The sequence below is a fragment of the Dermacentor albipictus genome, chromosome 1, assembly GCF_038994185.2.
Source record: "Dermacentor albipictus isolate Rhodes 1998 colony chromosome 1, USDA_Dalb.pri_finalv2, whole genome shotgun sequence".
Taxonomy (NCBI): domain Eukaryota; kingdom Metazoa; phylum Arthropoda; class Arachnida; order Ixodida; family Ixodidae; genus Dermacentor; species Dermacentor albipictus.
In genome coordinates this window covers 493,917,321-493,936,984 of record NC_091821.1, presented here as the reverse complement: position 1 = coordinate 493,936,984, position 19,664 = coordinate 493,917,321, and the positions used below count along the sequence as shown (strand labels likewise).

At 47.9% G+C, this 19,664-nt stretch overlaps 1 protein-coding gene across 5 annotated transcripts in view; it reads left to right on the top strand.

Annotated features, from left to right (window-relative positions):
• The window catches only part of LOC135912549 (ABC transporter G family member 20-like), a 157,394-nt gene that overhangs the window by 95,798 nt on the left and 41,932 nt on the right, over positions 1-19,664 (top strand). For 3 of the 5 annotated variants that reach the window (XM_065445044.1, XM_065445026.1, XM_065445053.1), the window contains exons 8-9: positions 4,497-4,662; positions 9,244-9,347. In XM_065445044.1, the coding sequence (XP_065301116.1) occupies positions 4,497-4,662; positions 9,244-9,347 (270 nt within the window). Of the gene's footprint in view, positions 1-4,496; positions 4,663-9,243; positions 9,348-15,564; positions 15,639-19,664 lie in introns of all 5 variants that reach the window. The other 2 variants (XM_065445035.1, XM_065445016.1) reach the window with 1 other exon arrangement.

Here is a 19,664-nt window from a genome sequence, read left to right as displayed (position 1 = left end):
AATATACTGCAGCGGACGTGTCGGCCCAAGTCCTGGCTATCTATTCTGACTTTCTTTGACTTGCTTAATACAGCAGCTTTCTTTGTCCAGCGCACAAATCGGACGATTATGTTACTTTGGTCATGACGGGCAGTCGGTACTCTGTGGCAGATATGGACGTCACCAGCAGTTATGTCTTCTTGAATAAGATCACCGATTTTCGTGACCGCTACGAGTGGTTCAACATCAGGTGGAACACCCTTATGTTCCAGATTATTTGAGGGCTCATATTGCTCAATTTCCTCCATCCTGCGGTGCATTGCATCATTTTCAGCTTTGAGCTATTCGTTTACCCTTGTTACATACTGAATATCTATAGCCTTCCACTTCCTTCAAAGCATCTTTGATATCTCAAAGTTCCTTTCACAATTCACGTCGTAAGTCTTCGATAGATTTGGTGGTATCGCGCGCATCCTTCGACATAGCTAGCCATGGCAAATAGAATCACTAGCAAAGCATCAGATACAAAACGGTGCGTCCGGCAGCAGTAAACAGCTGGCGAAATTTACCTGCTGCAAATTGCAACATGAAATTTCTCAACTGATAGAGGCGTAGATTTAGTATGGTATGCTAAGGTGCACTGCTGCCGGAATGTTGACGACGACTTTTTTGCAGCGTGTTTTTGTAGCAGTGGTGAACCGTAGCCCTCTGGCGATGCGGAGCTTTCGTCGTCGGTGCAGACAACACGTCCTGCTATACCAGCTCCGGAGTGTCAGGCAGCGTCAACGATGTATCGGCAGTAGGCGAACCTGAAAGAGGCGTAGTTTTTGTATGCGATTCTAAGGTGCACCGCTCCCGGAATGTTAAGTGAATGCGCGAACATTAGACCTGTAGTCAGTTTGAGATTAGGGACTTGACCTTGTTGTTATGCTGTGGCCCAGTTTAGGCGACTACAGCAAAGCGCAGAGCGAGCTCACACCTGCTGTATCGGCCAATAACCGGAAATGAGGCACGCATGTGGGTTCCGCGAAGAGGGGACGCGGGCAACCTTGTACCGTTGTCAGATGGGAGGAGGACTTGGCACCTTTGAAGGCACCGCGTCCATGAGCATACATATCTCATCAACCCATCATCATCCAATACATTGACCCCGGTACTCCCCCACAACCCGGGTTGACTGGGTGGGGGGACTTGGTTCGGGCCAACGGTCCTTCCCGGACAAGGGGGCTGTTGTGGTGCAGCAACACAAAGTTACCGCACGCAACACACAAACAGCCGTGCTGGTCGTACAGGACTCGAGCCTGTCTGACCTTCGGACTGCCTCGGCGCAAAAGAGGCCAAGGCATACAACCATGCAGAGCACCAAAGCCGTCCGCGGAGCAGCGCGACCAACCAAGGGTGCGCCGCCACCGGTTCTAGCTCTGGGTTCCACTGAACCAAACAAAACCCCGTAGATCGACTGGCGCACACGGCCGAGTCGAGCGACCTTAGGAGCATGCATCATAACTTAATGGAGAGCTTTCCGCCTGACTCATCAAAAATTACCGCAGGACGGGCCCACACTTCGAGAAACTTCTTCTCGCCCAAGCGGTGCCGCTCCCGGGTGAGATGGAACCAGACCTCCTTCCGTGCTTTCGCAAGCACTTCGTGAAGGCCCGGCGCCCTCCCCCCGAAAACTGCATCGCGGCGTGCCAACCAAACTTGGTAGGAGCACTCAGCGAGGAGAAGCACGAACTGGTTGACCGCCTGATTAGGCAAAGGGTGCAAAAATCGGACTGTCTGATAAGGAATGCCTGGGAGATTAAAGAGACTAGCAATCCTACGGAGAAGAGCTGCAGGAAGCAAACACTGCGCAAACGCATGAACCGTGTCCTCACGAGCGCCACAGAACGGGCACACTCCACGAACCGGGACGGCTGTGAAGGGCCTGTAGCCCAACGGCAGGCACCCTCGCGCCAGGCGATACATGAAAGTGGCACGCCTAGCGTCGAGGAAACTGGCCGTGATGAGCCTCCAGTTGGGCCTGTGAATGGACAGGTCATACATATGGCAATGCGGGGGGAGGCCTGGGGTGAGGATGTCTACTAACTCTTGGAGTGGAGTTGAAACTACGTCGATGTCGGGGCGAACCGTGCGGAGGCTGACGAAAGAGTTGGCAGCCGCCGCATAAATGGTGGATGGGGTTCCTGAACGAGGAGCACAGTGGGAGAATGTGCTCTGCGAAAACAAGCGGAGTCGGGTGCTAAGGAAAAACGGGGTAAAGCTTCGAGTCAGGAGCATATCCGAGTTAAGAGCGACCTGGGTCCATCTGACGTGTAGTGCGGTAGCCACGATGCCCAGGTCGGGAATTCCGAGTCCTCCATTATCCCTGGGCTGCTTGAGCACCCGCCTAGCTACACAACCAGTTGTACCCTTCCAAAGGAAGCGAAAGAGAACCCTCTCCAAGATGAGCTTGGTTCGGGTTGGAACAGGAGACACACACGCCACATACGTCAGGAATGAAAACAAAAGTGAGCGCAGGATTGTCGCTCGAGCAGTCAATGGGCATGACAACGCGCTGAACTGCTGAATTCTGGTTTCAAGCTTCTCCTTAGCCTGTTGCCAGTTTTCAGGAGACAGACCATCTGGTTCGAATTGGAAGCCTAGAATGCGCAGCCGCGTTTTCACGGGGAGACCATGAACGGGCTGCGGACTGGACGGAGTGGAGTTCAAGTACATGGCTGCACTTTTCGACCTATTCAACCTTGCACCACTCGCCCTGCAGTAACTGTCCATGACCCCCAAGACGCCGCAAACTGATGCTTCGTCCGGGACGACAATGGACAAGTCATCCGCATAGGCAAATAGCGCAACCGGAGGGGAACCTGGTGGGAGTAGGAACCTGCCAATTCTGCGGTCACAAGACAACCTCTGCAGAAGCGGTTCAAAAGCGAGCACGTAGAGGGTAGGTGAGAGGGGGTCCCCCTGCCGTACACCACGCCCCACAATGAACGCCTCCGAGACGCGGTCCCGTATGACAACAGCAGAAGTCGGTCGAGAATACAAAGCTTGGACCATCTGCCGAAAACCCACACTAAAACCAGCCTCTTCCAAAACACGGAAAAGGTACCTATGGCTAATAATATCGAAAGCCTTCTCCTGATCAAAGGAGCAAAGAATACCTGGAAGTTTCCTGGTGTTTGCCCACAGGAGAAGGTCCCTCAATGCTATACCGTGAAGCTGAGTAGAGCGCCCCTGGACACTGCATGCCTGGTACGGACCCAAAACAGTGCTGAGCGCTGGTGTGAGTCGCGTACACAGACACTTTGCTATGAGCTTATAACCGCAGTTCAGAAGCGTGATTGGACGCCATGCTCGCAGATCAGTGCTCCTCGACTCGTCCTTACAAAGGAGAGTGATTCAAGCTTGAAGATGAAAGTTGGGGGTGCTTGAGGTCACCGCCACCGCTAATGCCCATGCACTTCTCAAATGTCCCGTCGACGGTCTCGGTCACGGAAATTGGGCGACGCGACGCTGCCCAGCCGGTTTGATGTTTGGCATCCAAGTGCGCCTGCTAAGAATGCCCGTGAAGATGGCGGTAGCTTTAAACTAGGGTATTAGCCGGCTATGGCCGAGGAATGCTTTTGTGTGCGATTGCCATCGGGTCCCAATTATGGTGTTTTTATTTCAAGCGAACCGGCACACAGCTCCACGGAGACAGATTTCTCAGTACTGGCAGGGTAGCCCGCTGTCCGGCGGACATGCCGTCAATAATCTGTGATTTCACGGAACATTCTCGGCAGCTAGCATGGCGGCCGTTTGCAGGTGAAAAAAGGGAAGACATCAGGGGCCGATACTCGCAGCCCAACGTAGGGGAGAGGGAGGTGGCACGTGTCTTTGAGAAATCCTATCTCCTGGCGTGTTCTAAAAAGTGCCACTGTTTCCACCAATGCCGTGTGCGGCACGAAGGTGGTTGTGCTATTGGTTACAATGATGTGAACTCGCATGTGTGTTTGGCTGGTTTGTGAATCCTTTGTACAACTGAGGGCTTAAAAAGTCATGTTTGGTTGTGTGGAAGAGAGAGCGGAGCTTCGGGCTTGGACTCGGACAGACGCCTCGGCGTTTGAATAAAACGTCACTTCGTCGGACAACGGCTCTTCCTTCGCGCTGCCACCGTGCACTCGAATCATCGAGGGGCGCCGACTTCGGACCTTCAACACCTTCCCTCCTTGACTAGCGTTGAAGCTACCAGAGGACAAAGGGAAAGGAAATTAACTCCTGTTATACAAAAAAAGTGATGTTAAAAACGCCTGTTATAACAACTATAGCACTTTGATACAGTTTCATTTATGCACAATAAAAAAGAAACGCAATAATCTGTCGGTAGTTTAAAGCATAATCCATATACGCTGAATTCTTGTTTAAACCTGGGCCATGTGATTCTAGCACACGAAGGCACAGTTTGGCGGGCCTTGCCTGTGGATCTCATTTTCTTTAGCGCACATCAAACCACTTTCCCTGTGGCTTGTGTGTCGCAGCACCATCGTGTTCCAGCTCGTGATGCCATCATGCGTCGGCGTGGTCTTCTGTCTTTTCGTGGGCGGCAACCCGACCAACTTGCCCATGGCGGTGGTCTGCGATGAACCGCAGGGCACCTACTCGAAGGCTTTCCTCTCGTTCATCGACCCGGTCATCATCGATCAGGTATGCGATACCGCACGAAGGGTACGTGGAAGGTTTCGGATAGGCATTTAATTGGTTAGGATAGGATTAGAAGTTAACTGAATTGGCCTAAAGTTTGTTTGTCCTCCCTGCCTGCATACTGGAGTCGGAGTTGAGGTTAAAGGCTACATGGCCTGACAAAAGCTCTCTGCTCGTGTTACAATGTGACACGCGCACCGATTAACACGATTACAAAACAACAGAATATTGTAGCTGTACACGTTTCAAGAAAAATAAGCTGCAGCTTTCATATAGCAGGAAAACTCTGACATAAATCTTCCTATACGTTACCAACGTTCACAAATGTATGTGAACTCAGAAGAAACTGACCTGTTGAAGTTGCATGTTTATTTGATTTTGGCACATATGCATACGTGGGTACATTTACCGTGCAGAAAGATATCCCATACTAAAACAGTATAGCAGTGCCCCCTTTAACATGTTACAAAGAGTACCAATACTGCTGAACAACAAGAACAATATTAGTAAAAGGGTTACTCTTGAAATACGAGCGGCTCACACATTTACACAAGAAGCACTGCGGAACATGGCAAATCAGTTCTGTGGAATCTCGCAAGGTGGAGGAAGTATGACAGAGAAAAACTCTCATCCACCCGAATATTGCACGAAGCTGCGAAGGAAACCCATACGGGTTTGTAAGAAAGAAAGCTTCGCAGTTGAAGAAAAAAGCGTCCTGGTCCGGGATTCGAACGCGGAAACAACGCCTTTCCGGGGCAGTTGCTCTGCCATCTGATCTGACCAGGAGGCTAGCAGATCGCAGCGCGATGGCGGATTAATCGACAACGCGACACCTCACCCACCCTAATGTAGCACGAAGCTGCAAAAGAAAACCCATACGGGGTTCCCAGTTTATCCACCTGAAAGGAGCACGAAGCAACAAAAGGTCGTTTGAGTTGTCCATTAAGTACTCTTGAAAAAAAAAATTGTAGACCAAAATGAAAATCAACTCCCTATACCGCTCTATGTTGCTCAATACGGGTTACATAAAAGTGTTTTTGTGGGCGTGAAAGACTCCCGTTATTACACGCAAGATTGCCGTGCGACTGGCTGCTCGAGGCACTTAATTTGCGTGTATTATCGGGTTTTTTACCTCTACAATTTTCTCATTTACACTTATCATGGAATTATACTATTTGAGAAGTTAATTCAGGCTAATTATGTGATTCGGCCGAATGCAAAAAATATGAGTATTTCCAAGCGACGGCAGACAACAGTGCCTCGGTTCTGTCCAGCTAAACGGCATCTGCATATATTTGAATCCTGGTGCGTGATAGTTGGGACACCCTGTATATTGTGTCTGTTTTTGTTAATGTTGTACACTGGGCAGCAGTCACTTTGGCCAGTGCTAACGGCATATTTAAAGAATTTATATGACCTTTCTGCAAACTTTAAACATTGTATACGATGTCTGCTATTTATGATATCATCAACAGCCACCGGCGATTTCGCACGGTTTAGTAATTGATGTAGCTGTTTCCAAACATTTCATGCACTGTCATAGCATTCCTGATGACACAGGGCCTGTATATACCTGCTTTTTTCACTTTTCAGAAAAACCTTTATCTTATCGCGGCACTGCTTAAAATTTTCTAGGTCTATGATTGACATTGTCCAAAGACATTTTTGAATAATCTTGTTTTGCACTTTATCCTTCTCCGACGCTCACGAGTTATCCATGGCTTACGGCCTTTGCCACGTTTTCTTATCCAGGAAGTTTTGGTGAAGCACACATGATAAATACGTTGTTACGGTTTCCTTTGTGTGGCCACTAATGGAATGGAGGCCAGGGGCCTGAGACACGACGTGCCTAATCGTTACGCTCGTTAAGATGAAAATACTTGTCCATCGGTTCCTCATTGTCAGCTTACCTGTCATGACCTACACTCACAACCTCTACGCCAGGGAGTGGTTTCTCTCTGTATTCCTTTGTGTGAGCTGACCCGTCACGATCTACATTCACCACCTCTACACCAGGGAATGGTTTCTCTCCGTATTCCTTTTTGTGAGCTGACACGTCGTGACCTACACTCACCACCTCAACAGCAGGGAATCGCTTCTCTCCGTATTGCTTTGTGTGAGCTGACCCGTCATGATCTACACTCACCATCTCTACGCCAGGGAGGGGTTTCTCTCCGTATTCCTCTGTGTGGGTTGACCAGTGTGCTGACAAGGTCCTCTACCAGGGAGCGAGAGAGAATCTGGTTGCCGAGATGGTGTAAAGTATAGGAGAGTCGGCGAGACGCTACGAACACATATTCTCTAGACTTGCTTACAGGAGCACGCACGCCGAACGTTGCTGTACTTTTTCTCTTGGAGCGCACCGTCCATCCGTAACCACCAATAAAATTCTGTTATTTGTTTTTACATCATCTCGTCCTCACTACCGGACCCTCTCTGATGGTCAACCTGGTGCGAGCTATCAGCAGGCGCTATTGAAAACCCCTTCTCCATATTAACTGTTACCTGCTGTGCTGAGCTTGAACGAGGAATAACGTTTGAAAGAGGAAATAAATGTCTGATAAGTCTCATCGGCTGTTTCGCCACGCGTTTCTTTGCCTCATGTTTAATTTTTAAGTCTTAGAAAAGGCTTCCTAAATCTTCAACGTATTATTCTGGATTGTTACCTTTAAATGTGCTCGTGGGTGGACTGATGTGTCTGTCTTTGAACGACTAAACAAATGGAAAAATGTAAGGGGCGTGACATTTGCAGGCCATTCATTTGATGATGTTTAAATATCGTTGAAACTTTCTGGCATTACGCACGGTCTTCATTTTCTTTCCCGAATGTTTTCCGTATGCGTGCATATATTGCAATAATTTAGAGCAGAAGAGACCTCTTATTTCTTGGCAATTCGAGTACTACTTTTAAACTAAACAGGTACCGCTAACTTAATTGAGCAGCAAATGCCGCTATTTTAATGCCATTATTTCTATGATTAGTAAACTGACTGCCCTTGCTAGTCGTATACAGCACCTCCTTTAGGTAGTGAATGCAGTTACCGGTGCCGCTACTAACGGTCCTCCACTCGAAGACTAGTTTCGATAACTTTAGGACAAGAAGTTACCAGCTTTTGATTACTAACTGACGCGATTTTCTGTCTAAGAGCGACCAGCCGACAGATGGCAGCGCATTTACTCTGCCGCGTCTGAGCATCAGGTGCATTTGTCGGACAAAGCAGCTCGCCAGGCAAGCCCAGCACTGTGCCACGAGCGCCTACCCGGAGAGGCCGATCACTATGATGATAGTACAAGCGCCCAGGACAGAATACAGCCTTTGCAAGTGCCCAGGGAACAATGCGGCGTTCGCTTTGTGCCCCGCTGCTCTGGTCTTGTTTGCTTCGTGTTTGTCAACGTCCTGTGTCACTACAAGGCTGTGACACAAAGCTAAGGTTATGAAACACCACAACCTTAAGTTTATGCGTGGTATCGTTTGTTTCATGATTAGAATGTGCAGCACGATTAGACGGTGACAGGAAAGGAAGACGGCACGCACAGCGCTACTTTCAACTAGGCTTAATTTTTAAACATTTTCGCAATTACACGATGTATATAGATATCGCATGAACCAAAATAAAAGCAATAATATTGTTGCAAGATGGAGACAAGCACAAATGTTGTTTATGCGAGGCGAATGCTGAAGGCACCGGCTGGTACTAGAACATGGCGGCGGAAGCTCCTCAGCTCTTCTTCGTCCTCGTCTCTTGCCTGCATGCATGTCCATGTTTCGCATCGGGACAATATTATACATTCATTTTGTCGTCGTCTTTAATCGTGCACTGCAAATTCTAATTACGTATCCGAATCCGCAAACTTGTTTCCCTTTCCGCAACGCCAAGTGTCCATCTTAGACTTCACGGCGTAGTATTAGGATAGATAATTGGGCCAGTTTCTAGTTCTAGTTTCTAGCTACTTAGGCATAGTGCTTCCGGAAGGCGAAACATGCGAATGAAAGGAACACAAGCGAGTACTCGTCTGTGTGCATTCTCCTTCACTACTTGTCATTTATATTCCTCAGGTATGGCAGAGAGCCTGAAGATCCCTGCAAACATGCAAAAAGTAAAGCAAGAGCTAGGAAACAGCATTGCGCAACACGACCGAAGATTGAAGCCAAACGTATCGGCCCAACACGTGCTCGTCTCGTGAGAGCACGCGGTAGAATCTCTCGCTCCGTTCCCGCTCCGCTCCCGCTCTCCGGGCAGAGCAGCGACATGCAGGGCAGCCGAACAAGTGCGCATCCATTAAAAGCTATCGGAAACCCAGCATGTCCGGCTGATACGCTTAATCTGAAAAGTTGCAGTTGGGGCCGACACTGAGACGAAAAAAAAAAGCGAAGATAATGGCTTCATGGTGAGTTCGCTTGCCAAGACTGGCTGCGCGACGTGATGCTCCCTCCTAGTTCACTTCGTCCTTCCGTGTGTTCGAGTATGGCGCAGTCAGAGAGAGTGTATGGAGGGGCAGCTAGGACATCGGCGCAGGCTGGGGTGCGGCGACTATGGAGCTGGTGGATGGCGTTCAGAGCGTTTGTTCATTGTCGATGCGCAGAAGGTGTACCCGAACCGCGAGGAGGCGTTCGCTGCCGTGCGGAGAGAGGATGTTTGGGGCACCATTCACATACCCGGCAACTACACCTTGATACTTGAGCAGCGGTAAGTAGCCGGGGCTTTCTTTTTTGTTTCTCCATTAGCATGTTGCTACATTTTACGCCTACAATACTGTCGGGTAAAAGGTGAAACTGATTGCTAGTCGAGGAGTGTTCGGAACGTACCCTGGAAGGAAGCGCCCGTTAATACGGTCGTAAGTAGAAATCTTTAGCTTGGCGTTATACGCGACACGTTACCGTGATACACCTGGCAATGTGCGCATGCGCCGCGTCTTCGCCGATAGATATGCGCAAGGATCAACGTTTTCCATACTGTCACCGCGTGTCGTGCTATACTGTATAAAGAAATGATTGACGTCGTGAACAAGTAGACCTTTAAAGCGTTGTGCGTCACCAACGCATCATAAGCGCTAGTACAGTGGTGCCATTTTTCTACGTGGAAGACAGAATACTTTCAGATGTTCTCTATACCTAGCAGCCTTTAAAATTTTGTGGGCTGTCCCTGCTTATGACTAGTAGCATGAAAGACAAACCACAAACAGTTGCTAATAACTTGGCCTCAGCGTGAGACGGGACGACGCGATGGCTGAATTTGCCATTTATTTGTTGCCGTCACTACGATGAGTAGCGGCAAGGGCGAATTCGCGCCGAAGCGAGAAATCCGCGTTGCCGTGTCGTTACACAATCGTGATAGCCTGCGCGGTAGAGTGGCTGGTAGAAGACGCGCACGCGCAGTGAGCCTCACATGCCACACATCTCGGTAGCAAATCACATATCGCGCAGACCGAAACGCTGTAATGTCAGTCATGCTTCCATTGCCTCTTGTGAACAATTGCTTCTCCACGAGTGCGAAGAGAGTCCGCGAGCGTAGTATCTCGCTGACATCCCAGATGAGAGTCTGCAAGCAGAGGCATACCTCGAAACGAAAGGACAGAAAGCTGGGCGAGGCGAATAAATTCGGAGGCTTTACATCAGAACGCACAGCTCGTACAGGATGCCACAGAAGCCAATAAGAGAACACTGAGAACAGCGATACCGACCGCGTGGTTAACCAGCCAATCAGGCGTCCGACGATCGAGCCCTCACAGGAGTCGCTTGATGTCGCTCTGTGCGCAGAAACCATCGTGATGTGCAGCTGAGCCGAATTGACAAACCTTTCCTTTCGTGAGCGCTTTTTGCCATAGACATCAAGATTGGCTGGAAGTTTCTCTTACAAACAGTGCTAGAATTTTTTTTTGTAAATTCAGGCCCCCGCCACTGCATCGAAAAGCGTGCACCGAATACTAATTGTACGTCCCTAAGTCTTATTAGTGAAGAGCTGTAATCACGGTAATCATGTAAGCAATCATGTTTAGATTTATTTATTTATTTATTTATTTAACAATGTCCTTACAGGCCTCGTATGAGGCATTGGGTAAGGGGGGCGTTACAATAAGATTAACAGAGTATACAGAACATATAAAAACATAATAGACATACATTATTAATTGACAGTGAAAAACTATATGCCTATCTTATACAAGTATTAAAACATTGTACAACATAACAAGGTCTGGAGTGTACATATTAGAAAAAAAAAAACGATACAGTTTCTTTAATAAACAATGAAAAATAATGTTGCCACTCTAGTACAAATACTAAACAATACTAAAGAATACAAGAATAATAAGCGAAATGAGCTCATAAACAAGAGAGCACATAACTGGAAAAAAAAAGGAAAAAAGCATCGTGCACTTTATTGAAGTTGCGCCGTGGAATATGAAATGATGAGCTGGCGGAATTCATCGGGATTAGGTTCGGAGACGATGAAATCAGGAAGAGCGTTCCACAATCGAATGGCACGAGGAAGCGCCGACCAGTTGAATGCATGTGTGTTCCCGTAGATGCGTGTGAAGCTGAGGCGATTATGTAATCTGTGAGATGTGAAAGGTGCGACTTCAAGCCGTAAAGAAGATTTTCTATCCGCATGAACGTACTTGTGAAATAATGATATGAGTGCAAAATCGCGTCGAGTACTTAGTGGCTGAAGTGAAATATCAAGTTTTATTTGTGACATGCTTGAATTGTAAGTGTAGGTACGCGAGATAAACCTGGCGGCCCTATTTTGAATTGATTCTAATAAGCTGATTAGGTTGTTATGATGGGGTGATCAGATTGGGGAGGCAAATTCGAGCTGGGGGCGAACAAACGTCTGATAAGCTAGCTTACGGATGTTAGAGGGCGAATTACGTAGATTTCGGCGTAAGTACCCCATTGATTTTGAAGCATTAGCACATATAGTAGTAATGTGATGGGCCCAGGAAAGGCTTGGTGCGAGATTAATGCCTAAGTATTTGTAGGAAGTAGCTACAGAAATTGGCTCATTATTTACGTTATATTGGAAGGAAAAGATTGAGTGTTTACGGCTCAAAGACATTACTTTGCATTTAGACGAATTAAGATTCATTAACCAAGTGTTACACCAATCGAATATGAGATGAAGGTCGTTTTGAAGAATGAGGTGGTCATCGGGGCTGGTTATAGGGCGGTAAATAATGCATTCATCTGCGAATATTCGCACTCGGGATGTTAAGTTATTAGGAAGATCGTTAATGTATATTAGGAATAGTAGCGGCCCAAGAACGCTACCTTGTGGCACGCCGGAAGTGGCATAGGAAAGGGGCGAAGAAAGGTTGTTAACGATAGTAAACTGTCGGCGATTAGAAAGAAAGTTCCGGAGCCAAGTTAGTGTCAGTGAATCCAATCTTAGTGCATTTAACTTTGAAATTAGGCGGCAATGGGCTACGCTATCAAACGCCTTGGAAAAGTCAAGGAATATGCTATCAATCTGTACATTATGGTCCATGTGCAAATGCAGGTCAGTCGTGAATTCTAAAAGCTGTGTCTCACATGACAAACCCTTCCTGAACCCGTGCTTATTAGTGAAAAAAAAGTTGTTTGATTCCAGATGGTTGTATATATGAGAGGCTATTATATGTTCGAGCATTTTACAACAAATAGACGTGAGCATCGGTTGTTTCGGGGAAAGTAAACTCTACCAATTTTCATTTTTTTCTTGCATTTTTTTTGCGATTAGTGCAGGCTTTTTGAGGATGTGGTTAGACACGAGCAAGAAACTTTATATTTCCTTTTCTAGAGGTGAAGACTTTAGTTGTTGGTTTCAACTTTGCATGCGCTCGTTTTCTGCAAATTGGCGCTCTCTGTTTTCCGCTTTACCCTTCGCAGTTTAAAGTGACACTAAATCAGTTTATACTGGGGAATTATTCTTTCAGAGCTCTCTTTCCGTGTGTTTGGCGGGAAAGTTATTGAATCGAGAGGAAGAAACATACAGCATACTATTCTGGAATTACGTCAGGGAATTTTCGCGTGTTTTGGTCCATCTTTGTGACGAAAAAAATGTTTACAATATTGGCTAAGGTCAATCGTCGGTTTCTTTAAATTTTACTGCAACGCATTGTTGTCGCGTGTAGCGCGGTGTTTTTTGCGCCATCTAACTAAAAAATATCGGCCACTGAACCTGAAAATGATGCATTCTAGAAATGTATGTTCATCCCGAAGGTGGTGCACAAAGCACCTGCGAAACAGTGCGCAATCGCTAATCGCTTGTCACATCCTTTCTCGGCTTCTTTGAAAAGCGTGACGCGGTTCTTCCGCAAGTGACGGCTGTTGACGTTAGGTGCGGGGAGGCTAGCTGAGGTGTACCTGGAAAGCGAATTGCCGTGCGTACCGTGTGTCTTTGATTGAGAATATTGGTGGCATTTCTTGTAGGGTTCGGGCGAGTCGTTGTGCATGGCGTGATAGGGCGACAGTTTTAAAACCGTGGTAAGTGGAGGGAGGCTAGCGGGGGTAGCCGGATAGCGAGATTGCCGTAGGGCTTACCGCGGGGCTTTGGGTATTTTGGCGGGCTTTCTTTTGAAGTGATCGGGAAGGCGATGGAGCGGCAGGCTAGGAATGTCACGGGTGATGGCGAGCTAGTGAAATGCGAGGAGTGCAAACGTTGATGTTACTTGGATGAGACGGACTTCGAAAGTTCAGCCGACGCTGAGAAGGCTAGCTTCGAGTGCAGGCTGTGTAAGGGATTAAAGGGGGCTGTGCGGCGGATGGAAGCGGAATGGGCAGCTAGTGATGAGGAGCTCGAAGGGGAGCTGAAGATGGGGCGAGAGCGGTGGATTCAGCTCAAAACTCAGATCGGCGATATTGCTTGAGAGGCAGGGGGCTAAGGCTAACCTGCTAGAGAGAATAGCTGGCGCGAGCATAAAGAACTGGAAAAGCGGGCCGAACTGGAATAGTGGGTGGAGGCGATAATGACGCAGGCAGCGCGCAATCCTGGTTCGGAGCAGCGACAGGCGGAGGGGGAGGACAGCGGGGAGTCTCAGGCAGAGGCACGTGATCAGAACAAAGGAACAGGCAGGAAGGAACACCTATAGGAGCCGTAGAACCGCACGCGGCAGCTGGCGGGAGCACGGGGGCTCCACAACGGTACAGTGATGTAGCGTTGCAGGCTTCGGGTGAAGCGGGACGAGCGGCATCGAGCCCGTTGCCACGTGACAGCGCCGTACGGCCGACGGAGGGCCAGCGATAGCGCGAACTGAAGCAGAGAAATTGCAGGCTGGAGGCGAACGAGTTGAGTCAAGAAGAGTCCTGGTGGGGGGCTCCAACGTAGCGAGGGTTGAGGAGGGCGTCTTTACAAAAGTTGTAACATTCCACGCTGAGTGACAGCAGCAACTCATGATGCAGCAATGATGATTGTTGTAGTGTGGCAGAGATACACCCCAAAGGGTGTAACTTTGCCTAAGAGTGTAGGCCAGGAGTACTGCAGACTAAGACGTACCGGGTCAAGTACCAAGGGATAGACACGTTATGCGGTGCGTGTGGAAAGGAAGATGAAACGGGTGAACTCCTGATACTTTTCTGTAAAGGGCGTAACCCTACAGTTAAAAGTAACGGGGAGGACTTTTTCAAAGCATTGGGGTTTGGGGACAGTGGAGAAAAAATAGACATTAAGCGGGTAGAAATAAGCAAATGGGGGTTATCTGGAGGCTAAAATCAAGGCAAGAGTGAAATTTCACGCTCCACTAAAGACAGAACATATTACTAGTCACGGCTTGGTGGTGCGTGCCGCCAGCCCAATTAAAGGGTTCAGCCTCATCCATCCAAAGTAGGCCTCTAGCATAAATAAGCGGTGATTGACGCCCCAGGCGCGTCATCAGTGGGCCATAGAAGCTTCCTATAGTCTCCACGTCGCTCTACGGGGCCGATTCCCGCCAAAACGCGCCGTCCCTGCTAGGTTGTCACAGCATGGGTCGCTCGTCGTTCTTATGCAAGTAAGGTAATTAAGTAAGTAATTCATAGTAAGGTTCGTTACAGCGCAACACAAGATAAGGACAAAAGAAGGTATAAAACGACGACAAGGCGCTGACTCTCAAATGATATTTTATTGAAGATATGTCTAACATATATATAGGTGCCAGTTGATGACCATGACATGCACGAGACACAGAGGTGCATCGAAGCAACTGTGAGAAACTGACGCATAATCAAAATTGAGTTAGGTAACGCAGTTCCTTGTAATGAAGAGTGATAGGCAGTTTGCTGATACATGCCTTGTCCCGAATCTTTATATTGTATGCCTCGGAGATTTCCCGCGATTCTACAATTGTGAAGTGACTGGACGTAGCTTGCGGTACTCCTAGGCACACTCGTAAACTCTGAGCCTGCAATAGCTGTAGCCGATATATGGACGTCGCAGATAATTTGTGCAATATAGGGGCGGAGTAAGGCGGTGATGGTTTCATTGCTCCCACATTCGTGTGTAAGGATCAGTAGGTAATTACCTCGTGCATTGGAGCGCTTCACACACGTTCAATCACCGTGCAGAGAGAGAGCCGAGAAAGTGGTTGTATACATTAGTGCGCCACGCCGCCTATTCCACACGTTTGAGAGGAGGGCAGCTTGACAGCATACTTTGTCAGTCTACAGTAACTTTTCTCGTAAGCGTCCCGTTGACGCTGGCGCACATGTTGTCGAAATCCACCATGCACACTACTGGTTGGTAGTGGAACCTGAAGGTATCCCGTTCTTGTTCTGTTTCTTCTTTGTGGTTTGCCAATTGCCAATTGTTCGCAAACGGTAAGGCAGACATTGTTGAAGTAGTGTAATTTGCCTATCTGTATTACCCTAACTTAATTTCTTTGGTGTCCGTCTAAACTAATCGCGATAACCTGCCGCATGTACAAAGCTTCTGTTGTGCGCTTTCTCTGCAGGATGAAAAATCTTTTCCGGGTAAGCGACAGAATCGCAAGGCTGAGCACGATCAACGTATATATGGACGCAACCGGTGCGTAGGCTTGGCCGTTCTTTCTATTTTTGATGCGAAAGCATCAAATGGCCCATTGAGCAAAAAAGGTGGCGTCTCTAGCAGCGAAATGGCATCCTGAATTCCCAGTAGCTGCGACGCGACGTCACGTGAGCGCCTCGACGGAGCAGAGCGGACGAAAGGGTTCGCCTGCTGCCTGCTGCATTGGCCCACCAAGTGTTGCGTGAGGGGAGAGGGCATCGCCACGACGCCACGTCACCCGCACTCTCGGAAACCAGTGTTATACACGCGTTCCTTGTTCCATGCAAGTTCTCGCCTGCGTTCTAATTCCGCCTCGGTAATCGCTGTCGAGAAATTAATGTATACATAAAAACTGAATAAATTTGAAAAGATACATTTTCGCGGCAATGAGTTACGAACCTACGACTCCACGCTCAGAAGCCGAGTGTCTTATCCGCAGGTCTAAACCAGCTCCTCATAGATAGCAGATCAGTGCACTACACTTCATGATATCATGGTACTTGGGCCAAAATTTCTGTTGCGGTCACCTCAAAATAATTTCTCCTTACTCAGAAGTGTCCCGTTTAGATTCTGAAACAGTCGGGCTATTCAACATGACGTCACAGATCGAAGGGCACCGGCCTGATGCTATATTGGAGGGGTTTGCGAAGTGTCTTAGTGCCCTCGCTTGCCCGCGAGGATTTCGTAACTCGAAGGACCACTCAGCGGCGTTCAATTGGACATTAATGATTTCGCATCCACAACTTGGAAAAAGTTCTTACGTGCCTTAGGGTTTTTTTTTTAATGCGGAGCATCCTTGGCGCAATCAAGCCCGGTTATACTTTTTTTTTTTGCAGTAGGGTCGAAACCTCAGCTTAAAGCGGCACATTAATGGCAACTTGGCGGCAGCACTAAGCGATGGGACAAGAAAAACAACGCGTCGGCGCTGACTAACAAGTTTTATTTGAAAGAACATACATACTCAACGGCGTCCTTGACTGCGTTCGGTATACATGTTCTTTCGAATAAAACTGCGCTCGAGGACGGCAGAAAATTGGGTGGGGCGACGAAATGAGGAAAATTTGCAAGCGCAAGTTGGAATCAGCTAGCGCTAGACAGGGGTAATTGAAGATTGCTGGGAGAGGCCTTCGTCCCGCGGATGACACAAAGATAGGGTGCTGCTGCTAATGATGAAAAGTAAGTTCATTGCGACGCCAAATAGTGAGCGTGAGAATCAGAGCGCACAGATAAGCCGCCTAGTCAGATGATCAAACTGCCCATGTGATTTACATTTGAGAGCCATAGGTGACAACTAATACCTTAATAATACTAGCGGACTCATTTGCAATACCTTAGGTGACAGCCTTGTGTCGCCTAAGGATTTGGCAGTTATAAAAAAACCAAAGTTGTCTTGTGTCTCGTAGTTTTCGAACGATCAGCCAAATCGCCGACCCTTTGGTTGACCGCCGCTCGCGGGACGACGGGCCCGAAGCAGCCAAGTGTGTCGAGTGTTCGTGGTGTCGACGCGCGGCCTTGCGCGAAGTCAGGGTCTTGGTTCGCTCTGCCGGCATCGCGTTCCCGTCCTTGAGCGTTGATGTGCCTGGAGGTTTAGACGCGGCCGGCACTGGAGCTCTCGATAAAGAAGGGATTCGTCCGTTCGTTCTTTCGCTCCCTCGTTCATTCTTAGTTCCTTGGCTGGTTCGTTCGTTTGGTCGCTTTTTGGTGGTGAGTGCCACCGCAGGAAAGACTGTCGCTGTAGTTGGCATTAGGAATCACGTGGGCGCGGTTGCCGCGTTGGCATCAGGGGAACGAGCTGAGAACGAAAGCGTTAGCAATGGCAGGGAAGCCTCCGCGGTGTGGTTCACAGCTCATCTTGATAAATATTGAGGCATTCAAAATAATTAGAAAAAATATTAGCTGCGGCTTAGCTCAGCTAACCTTGTATATGCAATGCAAAAGGTTGGTTTAGCCTGCTTAATTAAGTCTTGGTTTCACTTGGTTAACCTTTGATTTAGCTCTAATTATTATACTTTGGTATGCAATCATCGCTAAGCCAGGTATGACGGCTGTGCCTAGGCTCGGCTTGATGCGATAAGTAAAGCATTCGCTTTAAAGCAAAGATTAATTCCTTGCGAAAAGGCTGTTGCATCGCCCCGTAATTGACGAACTATCTAGCTGCAGAGCGAAAGTATTTCCGTACCGCTCAAGAAGCGATGTCTGCTCGTAACGCGAGAGCTTTAAGGGCCCCGTGCCGTAGAAAATCCGGTGTCGGCGTCCCGCGTCGGCGCCGGGCGTCCTGTGAGCGAAGGCTGCCGTATGCGTTCAATGCGGCACTAAAGTTTTTCTATCACTAAAGTTACTCATACCTTGTTTTACATTCTTTACAAAGCTCTTCCTTGGAATTTTGAGAGTGACAGCCTACAAACAAACGATAAGCGATAAGAAAGAAATAAATCAAAAATAAAATGACAAAAAGAGAGTACTCATACAGATACGAGAGACTCCTTAGAAGATGCATGGCGAAGCTTATGTAGGGCCACCTGAAATTTGGGGTTGGATCAACTTGAAATTTGGAAGCGGGTCATCTGAAACTTGGGTGTGGACCAACTTGAAATTTGTACGTGCGGCAACTTAAATTTGTGAGTGGTCCAACTTGAAATTTGAGGGTGCGCCAACATGAAATGTGGGATGGACCACATTGAAATGTGGGGGTGGGCCAACTTGAGGTATTGGGGTGGCCGGATGTCAAATTGAAGGACGCTGAGCATCCTTCGAGTTGTGAAGGCCTTTCGGGCAAGCGAGCGCATTCAGACGCTTGGTTTGTTTTCATTGGGCGTTACCGAATCGCAGTCGGAACGCAGGCGATACCTTGCGTGGACAAGGAACGCGCGCATAGCGCAGGCTTGCGAGAGTCACAGCGAGGGTGACAGAGAGAGAGAGAAAGAGAGAGAGAGAGAAAGTGACTGTGAAGAGGAACGTGGGCATCGCGGCCATACACTCTCCCCTCACACAGCGCCTCACGCGCTACGGCGGCAGCTGATGTGCCCTTTCGAACGCCCTGCTTAGTTCAAGCGCGGTGGTGCCGGGGGTTCCGTCCCAATTAGACGATTGCACTGAAGGGGCCGGATGCGGAGAGAAAAACCTGACAATTGTCTACTAAGGCCTAAGCATTCATTGCCACCGGAAAGGCCATGGATAGACGCGCATAAGCCAGAAAAAGCCAGTAGGTAAAACTGGGCAAAAACGAAGTCATTACGCCTTAGTAGACAATTCTCGGAATTTCTGTAGCTTATATTTATTTGTTTTACTTTTACAACGCTGTGTTTCAAATCGTTTTGTTCAAATTGTCACCAGGAAAGGCGGCTATTAGTTGAATGATCAATCAAAATATCCAGGTTGCTATAATGGAAACGAGGCACTAATAACATATTAAGTGTTCACTTTTTTGTTACATAACTAAATTGCTAAATTAAGCCGTTGAGAAGTCATGCCTGCTTAGCGGAAATCACGAAACAAGTACCAGCTTTGTTCTCTCTGCTCTTACTCTGCTTGCTCCACCCTCTTTCTCTCTCTTCGACATCGGCGTCTCAAAATGATGTTACAAAATATATTAGCGTTCCTATAAAGTTTCGAAAGAGCCTCCCTCTAAGAGTTATGAACGGTTATAAGATCGATGTCAACGCATACTTTATAATATTTGGGGGACAGTGTTTTCAATTCAACTCATGCGAGTCTCAGGATTTCTGCTAGGCACAGATGACTTCACTACGTCTCAGTTTCCATTTCGCTATTCGAACAACTGAATAATTAAAAATGTTATTAGTGTATATCTTTAGTTATCTACGTGGCTATTTCAATTTGTCTGCCAAGTAATCTCCGCCTCTTCATAATATCTACGGCAAATACCAAATTACGTGAGCTTCCACATGAGATGTGAGAAAATGCGCTCCAACTAAAATAGAGAGAAACGAAATACACAGGCGGAATTGCTGGCAGCGAAATGCAAATATCGCGCCATAAATGCATGCGGCTGTGCCACCGCTCGCT